At 36.8% G+C, this 15,980-nt stretch overlaps 1 protein-coding gene across 6 annotated transcripts in view; it reads left to right on the top strand.

The window, feature by feature from the left end:
- The window catches only part of GRB14 (growth factor receptor bound protein 14), a 119,973-nt gene that overhangs the window by 90,661 nt on the left and 13,332 nt on the right, over window positions 1-15,980 (top strand). For 3 of the 6 annotated variants that reach the window (XM_057745780.1, XM_057745785.1, XM_057745786.1), the window contains 5 exons: window positions 3,348-3,469; window positions 5,359-5,433; window positions 9,146-9,283; window positions 13,851-13,961; window positions 14,153-14,248. In XM_057745780.1, coding sequence (XP_057601763.1) covers window positions 3,348-3,469; window positions 5,359-5,433; window positions 9,146-9,283; window positions 13,851-13,961; window positions 14,153-14,248 — 542 coding nt within the window. The remainder of the gene's footprint in view (window positions 1-3,347; window positions 3,470-5,358; window positions 5,434-9,145; window positions 9,284-13,850; window positions 13,962-14,152; window positions 14,249-15,980) is intronic. The other 3 variants (XM_057745781.1, XM_057745783.1, XM_057745784.1) reach the window with 3 other exon arrangements.

The following is a 15,980-nucleotide window of genomic DNA, read 5'->3' as shown; positions in this document are numbered from 1 at the left end:
TGAATTAACTTCTGACCCTGAGTCTCCTGACTAACCTCTTAATGGCAAATAGTTTAATCTGTTATTGGTTTGCTTTACGGCTTGTTATTAGTCTTGTTGGGGTAGATAATCAATTCAGGTTATGTAAATGAGCTACGTACAGGTTTAAGATACTCTCAATTGAAGGTTAAGATCTACGTTCACTCTTCTAAAACTCTGGTGGGGCATTGAGGTCCCAGGAAGGGTATTTGTCTAACTTCTGTCCAGCCCTTCTCTTCATGTTCTAGAAAGTCTTGTTCTTCTCAAGCTTATTTCCTGTACTGTAAGGCCCCCTAAGTGCATGGTCTTCTCTTAGCCCTTCCACACTCCCCCTGGGGGACTTGGTTCTGCAGGGCTCTTTCCACGTACTTGGATGCTATGGACTCCTCTTCCTCAACATTGCACTTAGCTGTTGCTTTTCTGCCATGTTAGATGCAGGGCTTCTGCTTGAGGCTAGTAGCCTCCTAAGCTGCTCCTGGTTTGAACCACACACCACCATTAAACTTGTCTGGGATTTTATCACCATCAGCTCCTCACCCTGAAAAGGTCCTGGTTCTGAAAGGGGCAGGATATAGGGTCACTGGAACCTAAACCATCCACTTACTATCTAGCTCCCTCTCAGTCTTCACTCCACCCTTTTTTCCACTAACCCCTTAATTCCAGATCCTTTCCCAGAGGACAGAGAGTACATCCCTGAATGAGGCAGGCCATTATTCTCCCCAAGTGACCCTATTTGTCAAAGATTGATAAAGTCTAATTTCCTATGATATCAGGGTCCAGGTTGGATTGGAAAAATGAGAGAAACAGAGGTTTGATGATTAGTTAGTAAAAGATGAAGGTGTAAATCGGAATGGTGACAGTGGGAATGGGTGGGGGATTGCTGGTTGTGTGACAGACACTTGGACAGAGAGTCTGATATCTGGGATAACAGTGGAGGATATTGGCGTGGACATAGAGAAAGTTGTAATGGACACTGGAGAATTTAGGAAAAAAGCAGTTTGAGAGAGAAAAAGGAAGATACTTTGTTGCATTTTTTACAGTTTTTACAAATTTTGGTAAAATGCATGTAACAGAATTTACCGTTTTATTCATTTTAAGTGTACAGTTCGCTGGAATTATGTACATTTATATTGCTGTGCAACCATCACCCCCATCCATCTCTGGAACACTGTTATCTTCCCATACTGAAGCCCTGAACCCATTAAACAATAAGTTCTCATTCCTCCCTCCCGCCCCAGTCCTTGGCAACCACCATTCTACTGTCTGTCTCTATCAATTTGTCTGTTCTAGGTACCTCATGTAAATGGAATCATATAATATCTCTTCCTTTGTGTCCGTCTTATTTTATATAGCATAATATCTTTAAGTGTCAGAATTTCACCCCTTTTTAAGGCTAAATATTCCGCTGTGTGTCTTTACTACATATTGTTTATCCATTCATTTGTTGATGGACATTAGGATGTTTTTGGTTTCTGGCTATTGTGAATGATGCTGCAATGAACATTGATGTACAAGTAATCTGTTCGAGTCCCTGCTTTCACTTCTTTCAGTTATGTACTCAGAAGTGGAATTGCTGGAATTGTTTAATATTTTGAGGAGCCACCATACTGAACTTTGGTTTTAGACAGACTGTGTTTGAAGTGGTGGCAAGTCTAGCAGTTAGGATTGGAATGCGAGTGAAAGCAACCGTAGCTGGAGATCTCACTTCAAGGAACTTGACAGACACAGTGGCTGAAGAGGGGAGAGTGAATTAGTTGAGAGAAGGGAAAGAAAAGAGTCGAGCCAAGGACTGCACCTTAGGAGGGAGAAGGAGCTACCAGGGCTAGTCAATGAGACAGAAAAAGAGCAATCAGAGTTAGGAACACAACCCGGAGTGCTGATACACACTTAGCTCCAGCTCATCCATATTCATTGAGCACTCTTACAAGAACTTCCTTTCAGATGAATAAGCTTCTATTTAAGGATGACATTACTTTCAAGGGTTTGGGTGTTGTAGGTCACAGATTGCTCCTGAGTGTTGAATTTCTGAGACACAGATACTTTTCCAAAAGGTCCTGGAAGCACCTAAAAAAGCAGAGGATTTCTATACTTCCTATTTGGCTGTTCTCCATTTCCTATTTTGCATTAATAATTTCACAGTCACTTTTCTTTAACCTTTTCTGGAGTATGACATACCTTAACAGAAGTGAATGAAGGTGGACAACTTGGTGAATTCTCAGATATTGTTTATACCAAATTAAGAAACAGAATATTTCCCACCCCCAGAGGTTCCCTCATGCCTCTGCTCACCCACCCACTATCCCCATTATCTTGATTTCTAACACCATAGATTGATTGTATCTGTGTTGAACTTACATAAGTGGAATCGTGTCGTATGTACTCTTTGTGTCTGACTTCTTTCATTTAATACTGTGTTTATAGAATTCATCCATGCAGTCGTGTGTTGCTGTAGGATATATCCCCCTGTGTCCTTTCCACAGTCTATTTATTCATTCTCATGTTGATAGGCATTTGGGTAGTTTCCAGTTTGGGACTATTATGAATAGTACCGCTATGAACATCACAGTTTCTTATTAAAATAGGAATTTTGCAGGTTGCGTTCATCTCTTTAAAGCTGCCATTGCTTTATTCATTTACATGCCTTTCCTCCTACGTGCCTTCCCACCCTGTCTAATTATCTTCATTGCTAATACAAACTGTATTTGCCTGGACATTGGTTTTGAAAGTAAAAAGTGCCACCAGAGGTTAGGTTTCTTAAAAAATTGCACGTCCTTGCATTAAAATTTTCTTTTTAAAGCATTTATTTTAATTTTCTCAACTATCCAGATTATGTGTCTTAAATGCATATTGAACCTGTCAAAATTTTTCATCTCTTAATGGGATGAATTGTTCAACCTTGAGGCAAATATTTTAATTTTGGCACCATGATGAGTTGGAGAAAAAGAATAGCTCCCATGTTCTTAATGCAGATTTGTTATCAAACTTGTATTATAATTTACATAGCAATAAAAGGAGATTGAGAATTTGTAAAAAAGTGCATTGTGATATCTTCTGTCATTTTTCTCTTCAGGTTACAGTCTGCTTTGGTATAAAAGTCAACATTACTAATTCAAAATTGATGAATATTGTATCAATCTGATTATTTCAGAATTGAGTTGAAATTTGCTATGTTTAATAAAAATACGTACCTAATATATTTTATATATTTGTATGGATATATATATCCATATATATATATATATATGTATTTGTCTACCTACCTGTCTATCTTTCTATCTATCCATCCATCCATCTATCTGTTGACATGCCCACTGGAACATTCTTTACAGAAAGAACAGTAGAAGACCACGAGCTGGTGATTGAAGTGCTATCTAACTGGGGAATGGAAGAAGAGAATAAGCTATACTTTAGAAAAAATTATGCCAAATATGAATTCTTTAAAAACCCAATGGTAAGTGAAATCCCCATTAATAGTTATGGAGAATAAATGAGTTTAGTTAAATTTTATTTTATTTCATGTAAAGAAAAAGGTCACTATGGATAAAATACAGTTCCCTATTTGGTGAATTGTAGGTAAGAATTCTGGTCCTTTAAAATTATAGTCACAGTTCTTCTTACTCTAACAATGATTAGTCTTCTTACTCTAACATCATCATGGAAGTTCATATACATGGTTTGGGGGAACTATTACTTCTTTTTCTTGATTTTTAAGAAAAAAAAAAAAAACTGCACTTGATTTGGGGAATGAATTATTAGACTCATTCTCCAAGCAGGTTCCAAAATATTATAGTTTAACTCTTTTCACAGAATTTAGGAAATTAAATAAGAAAAATTCTAAAGGAAAAACAGATTGATGTTTGTTGGGAGTGTTGAAACTTAGCCCGAAGTTTAGATTGACATGCATCTTGCTGTTCCAAAATATTTTGTTTTCAGTGCAATAATTACTGAGCTAAGTAGAAATGAGATAAAGACCACTGCATTATCTAGTAAATACTACTTTTACTAAGTTCTTTTTAAAAGAAAATAAATGTATGTCATATTCTAATGAAGACTGGTGATCAAGAGAAGTCAGAATAGCCTCTGGGCTCATTACTTTAAATTGTTTTTGTCTCTGCAGCATATTTTTACACTTTTTGGATAATTGGATTGAAATGCTACTTTATGAAAAATATATGATACTCACCATAATAGAATATTTTCAAACCCTGAAAGACCTCTTATGTTCTCTTTCATTTGAACCTATTAATAGAAACATAATGGGGTGATCTTTGACAAAGAAAATAAGAGTCCTAATAAAAGTTAAATAGAATTAGAATTTGAAAGGAAACTGTTTTCTTGTTGTGAATCTTTATTAAAAGCAAGAATTTAAAAGTCATAGTTAAAGACATATGGTTTAGTGCTCATTTTTGGTTTATCTTTTTTTTTTTTTTTTTTATTTAAACAAGGCTGTAGATTCATTTTGTAGACTTAGAGTAGTGGTTCTCAACTGGGAGGTGATTTGGTAATGTCTGGAGACATTTTTGGTTGTCATACTTGGGGGATGGGGGCGCTGCTGGTGGGTAGAGGCCAGGAATGCTCTAAATGTCCTGCAATGCACATGACAGTCCCCCAAACACAATGTTATTAGAACAATGTTAATAGAACTACTGTTCAAAAGCTCTGTCCTAGAGGAAGTATAGTGGCATATATTTTCCCAAACTTGCCTGATCATGAAAATTCCCTGGGGGAGGGGATAGTGCTTGTTAAAAATAGAGGATCCAGGTCCTACCCTGACCTACTGAATCAGATGCTCCAGGATGGAGGCCTGGGGATTCCTATTTTTAAACAGCTTTCCTGGGTGAGTTTTATGATTAAACAGGTTTGGAAAAACAGTAGGTGGAAAAGACTGTCCTTTTAGCTCCCTGGTCCTCTAGTTTAAAGTCCTAGCTCCTCTACTCTGTGGGCTGTGATCTTGGGTATATCCTTTACTTCTATGAGCCTCGACTTTGTAAAATGGATCTGATAGTCCTTCACTGCCTGCTAGAGTGGTTGCAGGACTCAGGGAAGACTCACGGGAGCTAGCACGCTGTCAGCCGGAGGGCAGTGTTTTGTAACTGGAGGTACGTGGATCTCTGGGTATCAGCATCATTTGAGGGTGTTTGGTTCATCTTTGGGCCCTGCTCCTACCTTTTCATTAAGATACCTGTGGGTGTAGTCAGGGACTGGCATTTTTAAAAGCGCTTTGGGTGAATTTTCAAAACACTGATTTAAAGAGCTTTTGCTTTAGATTACTGTGTTGGTCATAGTTCAGTCTTTTCTGGCATGGCTTTTAGGATAATATAACATGTATCTTTTCGTCAGTATTTTTTTCCAGAGCATATGGTGTCTTTTGCAACTGAATCCAATGGTGAAATATCCCCCACACAGATTTTGCAGGTAAAATATATTTTATTAAAATATGTAAGTAATAAATAATCAAGGGAAACTGTAGGTCCATATTTATTTATTTATTTACTTACTTATTTACTTATTTATCTAATTTTGTAAGTAGATATACTCATTTATCTTGCATTTCAATGCCATTTTCTTTACTTCATGAGAGTTAAATTTTTTCTTTTTTTATTGACATACTCGATTTGCAGTGTTGTGTTAGTTTCAGATGTTCAGCAGAGTGATTCAGTTATACATGCATATATATCTATTTTTTTCAGATTCTCTTCCCTTATAGATTATTACAAAATATTGAATATAGTTCCCTGTGCTGCACAGTAGGTCCTTGTTGCTTATCTATTTTATATATATTATAGTATGTATGTGTTATTCCCAAATTCTTAATTTATCCTCCCACTTCCCCTTTGGTAACCATAAGTTTGTTTTCTATGTCTGTGGGTCTGTGGCTGTTTTGTATAGAAGTTCATTTGTATCTTTTTTTTTTTTTTAAGATTCTACATATAAGCGATATCATAAGATATTTGTCTTTCTCTGTCTGGCTTACTTCACTTAGTATAATAATCTCTAGGTCCATCCGTGTTGCTTCAAATTGCATTATTTCATTCTTTTTATATGGCTGAGTAATATTGCATTGTATAAATATACCACATCTTCTTTATTCATTCATTTGTCGATGGACATTTAGGTCACTTCCATGTCTTGGCTACTGTAAATAGTGCTGCAATGAACATTGGGGTGCATGTATCTTTTCGAATTATGGTTGGTTTTCTCTTGATATATGCCCAGGAATGGGATTGCAGGATCGTATGGTAGATCTAGTTTTAGTTTTTTAAGGAACCTCCGTGCTGTTTTCCATACTGGCTGCACCAATTTACATTCCTACCAACAGTGTAGGAGGGCTGCTTTCTCCCCACACTCTATCCAGCATTTATTATTTGTAGATTTTTTGATGGTGGCCGTTCTGACCAGTGTGAGGTGATACCTCATTGTAGTTTTGATTTGCATTTCTCTAATAATTAGCGATGTTGAGTATCTTTTCATGTGCCATCTGTATGTCTTCTTTGGAGAAATGTCTATTTAGTGAGGTCCATTTTTATACATGTCCAGATTTTGGATGTTATGCCTTAATTTTTGCTGAAGATAAAGTTGGAAAAGAAAAGAATAGGAAAGAAAAGAAGGAACAAAATCTAGATAAAGAATTCCCTAAATCAGTAAAGACCTATATCATATTATTCTTCCCAGTTTTGGACAATTGTCAAAGGATTTTAAGCATTTAAAAAATGTGTATCATGAAAGGAAATTTGCAGAGTTTTGCTCTGTGATGTGTTTAAAGATTATGTTAGTCTTTGAAAAAAATCAGAATTTCCTGTAAATTGTAGACATTTTACTAACAGATATTTAGTATTAACTTTTATAATAAATGCCCTCAGTCCTATTTGTGATAAAATATTAGCAACTAAATGCAATATTATCTCTGATGGAATTACTTGATTGAAGTATGAAGTAGCTGAATTAAAAATACTAGTTATTTAATTTAAAATCTCCTTAGTTTTGCATCTTTTTGGGCTCATTTCTCCCAAACTGGCAATGGCTTTAGGTGACCATTTTCCAAGATATTTTCATTACAATAAAAGATTTAAGTTATTTTATTTAATATTTGATATCAATACCATACTTGTTGAGCAATGTCTTTATAATGGTTGCTGTTTGATCTAAGCCCTTGGCATCCCCGAACCCACTCAATATTCTCTGATCTTTAATGAAGAAAATGTTTAATAGTTCCAGTATAGACATTACTTTAAATATACTGGTATTTGAATATATTGGTAAATATATTGGGTATCACAAATTTGTTTTCTGTGGGCTTTTCATTTTTAATACATTGTATTTCATTTTTTGCTCCAAAATATTTTAGAAATATGATTAGTGTCGAGATTTCTCTAAAAGCTGCTTATATGCTGCTGGGTTTTCGCAGACACCCCGTAGAAGGTTCGGGTGAATGCCAGCAGTGGCAGTACCCCCAGCATCCCCAGCTGTCACGCCTTTTAATACTTTGCCTTTGGATTATGACAGGGCGGTGGATTGGAGTTTTTCTTCTGCCTCCTTTCCCAAATTCTCCTTTAATTTAGTTATATTACTTTAATGTTAAATTATAAAAACAAGAAAAATCGTAGCATTGCAATCAGATAGTCCTGTATTGTGCCCCTGACCTCTTCTCTCCACTGAGGCAATGTTTCCACTTTTTAAAACATTCCTTCTTTTTCTAGTGCGACCTCTATGACTCCCTTTTTAAAATTTAATTGGTTTGGTTTAATAACTTGGAAAGCACTCAAACTAAAAAACCTACTTGCCTGTTTTGCATGTCAATTAATTAATATCTGTGGCTCATTAAATTAAAAGTTTTTTATTAATTTACTTAAAAAACATTATCTACTCTCAGCATATCCCTGAATAGGCTTTTAAAAATATGTTACATTGTTTTAGCTAATACTTTCTCTTAGTTTCAGTTTTTCCATTTTGCATTTGTTTATTCATAGGGATTTCTATTTTCTTCTTTTAATGAGACACTAATGCATTTCCACTGTCTTATGTTAAGGATACTGAGCACAGCCACTCAGATAGAGCTATTCCTTCCCATTCTCAATTTCCTAACCAACACATGCCCACTGTCTCAGTTAATTTTCACTGGGTAATAAACTAGTCCAAACCTTAATGGCTTACGTACCCACTCACATTTTGTGGGTCAGGATTTGGGTTTAGCTGGATGGGTCTCTGAGGCAGATAGACTCCCAAAGGGGTTGTGGATCCTCTTCTTCTAAGATGGCTTTTCACTACATGTGCCTGGTACTCCGTGGCCTCTCTCTCTCTCTCCCCACATGGTGTCTCCTCCTCCGGGGCTTTTCCAGTTGCATTGTGCTTCTCACCACATAGCCATTTCAAGGTAGTCACGTTTCTTATGTGACAGCTAGCTTCCAAGAGTTAAGGAGTGGGAGTCATCAGGCAGGCTAGTTAAGGGACTACAGTTAGAACCAGCAGGGCAGCATGTCCTTCCCACCATATCCTATTGGTCAGAGCAGTCACAAGCCTTGTCCAGATTCGAGGGGGTGGAGAAACTTCAGCGGCAGGATAACATTTGCAGAAGAGCATGTGGAATGAAAGATATTATTGCAGTTCTCTTTGGAAAACACAACCTGCCCATACCCACCCACAACTGAGAGCCATAGAGGACAAAGAAGAGATTGTTTGTATTACCTTCATCAAGGAGGTGAACTTGGCTCAATTTCTTTATTAACTGAATAGTGAAAGTCCAGATCATGGTCTTACTTATACCATAATGAAGTTGACGTTGACAGGTCCATCTGTAATCTCAAGGAAAATCATAGACAGGGATGAAAAGTATCAGGACTTAACTCTGTAGATGAAGTTCAGCTTTTCAGATGGACACTCAAATAGCTTATAATTTTAATTTGACTAAGTACCGATCACTTAGAATGTATATTTTGTGAGTGTAATTTCATTTGGAACTTGCCTCAGGTTTTCACAAGACTGATTTACTTTCTGTTGCATATATCGCTATTACTGTAATGGTGTATAGGTGGTATCAATGCTGTTTGATTTTGCACATTTCTATGGGAAATATAAAACTACAACGTATCGTTGCTTCAGAAGCTGTATGAGTGTCTAATTTATCTTCCAGATGTTTCTGAGTTCAAGCACATATCCCGAAATTCATGGCTTCTTACATGCAAAAGAACAGGGAAAGAAGTCCTGGAAAAAGATTTACTTCCTTTTAAGAAGATCCGGTTTATATTTTTCTACTAAGGGGACATCAAAGGTAAATTGGGGTATCAGTGATGTGTTATGAATTATATGGAAGTTGTAAGTTAAAATGGGTTTTACCTTGTTTTATTTATTACCTTATTACATGATGTTGATAGTTGGTAATTTTTTTTAGATTCCAAACATTTGCCATAATCTGTTTAAAAGCTAATTATTCAGCTTTATTTCCCACTAGTTTCAATATACATCCTTTGATGGGATCTGGATGCTCTTGTCTGCGTACCACATTCCTTGCCCATTTCTCTTCCACTCTGTGTCTACCCCCATTCTCCTCATCAAGGCTGGGGTTCTGAAGCCCAACAGAGTTCACATCTTTTCTTTTTACCCAGGTCATACTACAGACCTTGCCCACCTCTCAACTTCTGTTGATGTTGATGCAGTTAGTAACACTCAGCTGAGTCTGTAACTGCTTATTAATTCCTTTGTGTGTTAGTTTTGTCTCCTCACCTAGTCTGTAAATTCCTAGAGGAACTTCTTATGTTATGATCAGGGGTGGATATATGTTTGTGTGCTTGTGTATGTATACCTATGTATATAGTTACATAGGCATAACCTGTGCAGATGTTCACATACACATACGTAATCACTTATGCACGTAATTCCCTTAGTACTAGCACTACGTAGTCTATTTCTATGTAATCTAGTTGTTGCGGACTATGCCATATGCCTGCATTTTATGTCTTGATATTTTATGCAATGCATCGATTTCCTTCAAGTGAAACTACTTTTGAGAGTTTTCATGAGAGTTTAATTCTATGTTCACACATCTGTTCTGTCAGTGACAATATTGTTGCTTCTTTATGGGTAATCTGTCATTTTTCTCTGGCTCTTTTCAAATTTTATCATCATCATAGGTATTTAGTCATTTTCCTTCCATATTTCTAGGTGTGTTCAAATATATTCTACTAAACTTAGCTTGATTCTCAATATACACATTCAGTCTGCAAATTCATATTTTTCTTTTACGCTGAAAATGTTCATTATTTATTTCTCATTCTCAATATTTGAGCCTTTAAATTTTTAGTAGGATTTTCTGTCTTGGCCCTAGGTGCCCCTTTGCTTGTGGAGGCCTAACTCCAGTCTCTGCCTCTGTCTTCACACAGCCTTCTCCTTTCTCTGTGTGTCTCTGATAAGGACACTTGTCGTGGATTTAGAGCCCACCCAGATAATCTAAGATCTCATCTCTAGATCCTTAACTTAATTACATCTGCAAAGACCCCTTTGCAAAAAAGGTCACATTCACAGTTTCTTCAGGTTAAGACATGGAAAGATCTTTTAATTTTGAGTGAGAAAGTGAAATGATCAAGTTGTAAGAAGATTAGTGTGGCCATAGGGAGCTTAAAAAATCAACCAGAGAGACAGAGAAATGGAGAGGGGAAGGGAGCAGGGGAGTTGGGGCGGGGGGGGGGGGGGGGGAGGGGGGAGGGGGGAGATGGAAGGAAGGGAGAGAGATTGGTTGAGTTGAGGCACAGATGCTAATTAGTGCTAATTAGATGATCATTTCAGTAATCAAGGGTGGAGGCGATGGGATCTAACCTGGGGTGAGCAGTGGAGAGAGAAGAAAGGGATGGATGCAAGATTAAATGGCAAATGGTCAGGTTTTGTTGACTGGTTGATATGAAAGAAGAGGAAGCACTTAATGTTCCTAGAGAAAGACATAAGGAAAATAAAGAAATAGAAAATGATAGAATAATCAGGAATAGGAGATTTGTTAGGTCACCATCTTAGAAGAAAGATAATGATCTTGGTTCTAGATATATTGTGTTTATGGAAATGCCCAGAACACAGCTAATGATGGAGGCTAGATATTTGGGCAGTGGTCCTAACAGGAGATACGGAGTTGCAAAGGAGTGATACTTTCCCTATTTTCCCCAACTGTTCTTGCATAGTTTCCTCCCTTCCCTGATACACAGTTTTCCTTTGTTGCTATTCACACGTGTGTGTGTGTGTGTGTGTGTGTGTGTGTGTGTGTGTGTGTGTGTGTGTGTGTGTATTTAAGTGGTGGAATGCTTCATGGAATGGGGCTCTACTTATTTAGTAACCCATTCCTTTAGAGAAATTTTTGTTTTTAAGTATATGTAGTTTGACTACTAGTATTCTCTCATATAGATGCATTTGACTAATTTTTCTTGAGGATTTAAACCTAGTTTTCAAGTTTTTATATTATAGATAGTTAGGATGAATAATTACCCATTTTTGTAATTAAGGTTTTAGACTTTTTCTTAACCTTTGTAACGAAGTTCGTCTTTCCCAGTGTTCCTGATGTATGGAGTAATAATACATGAAGGTGGTTTTAAACAAATGTGTGCTGGGTTGTCTTTTTACTTTTAACATCAGAGAAAAGTGGCTTCCAAATCCAGTAATCACATTTCTTTCACTATCTTCCCAGTGATTCTTCACTGGAGGATATGATAATATCTCCTTAATTCCTAAGTTCTTAATTCCTTAACAGGTTTCCCATGAAAATCCACCGCCCATTATTTTTTTTACTTCACCCTCCACCTCCTTTCCTTTCCCACCTATTACATAAGAAGACAGTTCTTATTCCATCTGCTGGAGCCATGCTCTTATGCCTGCAATGGTCCCCCCTTGGCTGGGCAACATTACAGGCATCCAACCTTTGTTCTCAGATCGTACCTTAGCTCTCCTCAACATGGTGTCTGACTTTGCTGTGCAGCGTACACGGTAGTGTTCACTCTAGCCTGTGCCTGAGTGTGTGTTCCATAGTCTATATACATAAAAATGATTTCACATCCCCCCTTAAAAATGAAATTCAAGATATTAGATAACCTCACGGATTATGACCTCGATAAAAATCATGTAGGTTATCATGTCTAATATGACATTTCTACCTGGCAAAGTGACCATTTCCTGCCCTTTTTCTATGAGAAGGGTCTTAATTTATTTTACTTTCTAAAGATATAGGCTGTATGGAAGGTAGATAAACACTTCTGCAAGCCTTGGAGGTGTGGCTATGACTTACATTCACAGAGAAATGTCTAAGTACCCTGCTCTCCAACTCCCCCCTTCTGTACACGTGTGCATGCGTAGCTTTTGCTAAGCATGCCAGCTCAGCATAGTCTTGTAGTGTCATAAGCCTTGATGTCTCTGCAGTAATGGAACAAAAATCAACCAAGAGAAGAAACTCATCATGCCCATATGGCCTTCCAGTATTTCTTAAGCTGCCTTTTTCTCACGTCCAAATGACTCAGTTACATTGACTTCTACAGTGTCAATGGGCAGGGATGGGTTTTATTCCATCTTCATAGAAATCAGACATTTTTACTAGCAAATCAGTTTCTATCAAGGAATAAAGTTTTAAATGCCATGCCAACAAGAGTACCTTTCTCCCTCCTCCTCCCAGGGCCCTAGGCTGGGTCTCTTTTAACAGTTTTCTTTTCTGCCTCATTCTCCCCTGGAGTTGAGAACAGTAGTCATTCATTAGATCAGATGTCTAAAGAACAGTGACACACAGAGAAACAGTTGCCTACACAGAAACTCTTGCTCTGCTAATCATCATTGATGGACTAGCCAGCCTACTGGCCAGTGACTGAAATTCTTTTGGATTTGAATTTGAATTGGTTGCTTGACTTGCTGAATGTTCTGCTTTGTCTTTTTGTCTGAAGAGTACCAGCTTCTCACATTTCAGCACATATGAATCACCTGGGTTCTTGTTAAAATGCAGATTTTGATTTTGAATCAGCCAGATCTGGGATTTTGCATTTCTAATAAGCTCCTAGGTGATGCAGAGACTGCTGGTCTGGGACCGCATGACTAGTAGCAAGGTTTTAAAAAACAAATGCATTTTGGTCAGTTTTGATTATACATTCAACCCCAGAATTAAGTGTCTCTCCAAGTTATGAACATATCACAGAAGAATATGACCCAGTGATTTCCCATGACCAGCTCTAAACCTCATGGATTTCCCAGAGAAGAAATAGCCCTTCATGATTCCACTTTGCCCTGAAAACCAGACACATTCCATTGCCAGGTAATTTCCCTGGACTTATCTGTACAGGCTTCCTTCCCTTTGTAAAGGAAGGTAGTCACGCAGCCTATTTCATTGCTTGCTGCAGTGTGTGAGGCAGTACACAGACCTGAGGGATGGTCATTTCTCCGTGAAGCAGGAATCATCATCTGTTGCCTTTTTTTTCCTTTAACTCCTGCAGGAGCTCGAACCAATCTTCTTCTCTTTGCAGAACTACCATTATTTGAAACCGAGATAAGGAAAACATTTTCAAAAGCCATTCATTGCTCTCTCCTCTCCCTCAGATTCCTTGAAACGGTGGTTAAAGCGAGTACTTTTAAAATAGGAAGATATATTTTCTTTTGTATATGGGAAGTTAAATGATAAACAAATCACCACTTCTCTAAATAAATAATTTCGTATCCAGCTCCTAGTTATTTAAGGATATAGCGACTTAGTTTTCCTTGCCTTTTGTTTCTGTGACATTATTTGGAATAATTTTTGCCAAGGTATAAATTATGTAATATAATAGAAATACAAAAGGTAGTGTCAAAAAATGTATCCATTTCAACACACACATATATATTTTTTTAAGGAACCGCGGCATTTGCAGTTTTTCAGCGAATTTGGCAATAGTGATATTTATGTGTCACTGGCAGGCAAAAAAAAACACGGAGCACCGACTAGCTATGGATTCTGCTTTAAGGTACAGGCTTAATATTTTGCTAGATGAATAAAGCGAGCCTCAGCCTTTTAGGTAAGCTTGAGTTTCTTTTAATTTCTTTTAAAAAGAGACAGCTTTCTCTTATATATAGGAGAATTTTAGTGGCTTTTATTTCAACAGGTGTTACCTTCAAGATATGCATTAACGATAAACAATGTGCTGTGGCCTTCTAGCCTAACAAAGCGGGAGGGCCCCGAGACCTGAAAATGCTCTGTGCAGAAGAAGAGCAGAGTAGGACGTGCTGGGTGACCGCGATTAGATTGCTTAAGGTAATCTCACTGCAGGCGTGAATTTCTATTAAACGCTGGGAGTACCATCAAAGCTCGAAAAGAGCTGTATTTCAAAACTCGGAGGACTCACTATGAATGCATGTGGGTATGTGAGAAAGAAGAAAGATAACCACCACCAAATATATGTATTTCATTTTTTATCTAAAAGAGAAACATTTCCAGAGTAGAGTGGAATAACCTTATACATGTATCTTGAGTGCATAGAGTATTCCATTTTTAGAAATGTTCTGATATTTGTTTTTTTTTAAGAGTATTACGTATATAGCCAGTTTAACTGATTGAAATTTCTCCTGTCCGTGACTTAGTCTGCATTTTAAAAACATGTTCATCAGTTTGATGTGAAGGATATTTTAAAATGTGCCCACCCGGATATGTTTAGTGCAGTTGGTTTATGTTTTATTTAAGTATTGTGTGAATTGTTTTCTAGTTTCATGCAAATTATTTTATAAATTTTACTATAGCTTTATTATTCAAGCATTTACCTTTGTGCTAAGTAAAAATTACAGCTTCCATAAGCAAAATTTATTGGTAAGCATTTTGACAAGGAGTAAGAATATTCTAAAAGTAGGTAGGGAAGAGAGACACAGAACTGATTTCTTCCAGAATGTATAGAAGACACATTTATTTTCAAAACTTATATGCTAGCAAATTTAGCACAACTTTAAATTTATAATTATAAAACTTATTTCCTTTTAAGAAGGGCAGAATAATCAGGATCAGAATTATTAGTTGTCATACCAGGTTTGGAAGAAAGTTTTATTTTCTATTCTTTTACTTTTTTAAATTGAGGTGAAACTCACATAACATAAAATTAACCAAATTAACTATTTTAACGTGAACAGTTCGGAGGCGTTGAGTTCATTCAAAATGTTGTGCAACTGCCAGCTCTGTCTAGTTCCAGAATATTTTCTTCACTTCTAAAGGAAACTCCGTAGCTATTAAGCAGTTACTCCCAGCCCCTGGCAACCACTAATCCATGTTCTGTCTCTATAGATTTACCATTTGGATGCTTCATAGAAATGGAATCATACAATATGTGACATTTTGGCTTCTTCACTTAGCATAATGATTTGTGGTTCATCCATGTTGTAGCAGCATGTACCAGTACTTCGTTCCTTTTTATGGCTGAATAATATTCCATTGTATGTGTGTTGTTTAACATATATATATATTAAGTAGTTTGTTTCTCCATGTATCCATTGATGGGTATTTGGATTGTTCCTACCTTTTTACCGTTGCGAATAGTGCTGCTTTGAATATGTCTATACACATATTTGTTTGAGTAACAGTTTTCAGTTTTTTTGATACGTACCTAAAAATGGAATTGCTGGTCATATGGTAATTCTATGTTTAACTTGTTGATGAATTGCCAAAGTGTTTTCCACAGAGACTAATAAACTATTTTACATTCCCACCAGCAGTGTATATAAGAATTCCAATTTCTCCATATCATTACCAATACTTGTTATTTTCCATTTAAAAAAAAAGTAGTCATCCCAGCAGGTGTGTGAAGTGGTAGGAAGAAAGTTTTTAAAAGTAATTTAAAGGAAGCCTTTGGATTAACTGTGAATTTTTCTTCCTTTTGCTGTTACGGCAGAAAGTCACTATGGGTACCTTTTTATTAGAGATTTGTTTGTTTCTCAAATAGTCTACTGTCAAAATGGCTGTCACGATTTTGGTTTCAACAAATCTTAGAAGCCCTGATTCTTTG

Source organism: Hippopotamus amphibius, chromosome 8 (genome assembly GCF_030028045.1).
Source record: "Hippopotamus amphibius kiboko isolate mHipAmp2 chromosome 8, mHipAmp2.hap2, whole genome shotgun sequence".
NCBI classification, from domain to species: Eukaryota; Metazoa; Chordata; class Mammalia; order Artiodactyla; family Hippopotamidae; genus Hippopotamus; species Hippopotamus amphibius.
The sequence above is the reverse complement of the archived record's forward strand: the minus strand, read 5'-3'. Positions and strand labels throughout refer to the sequence as shown.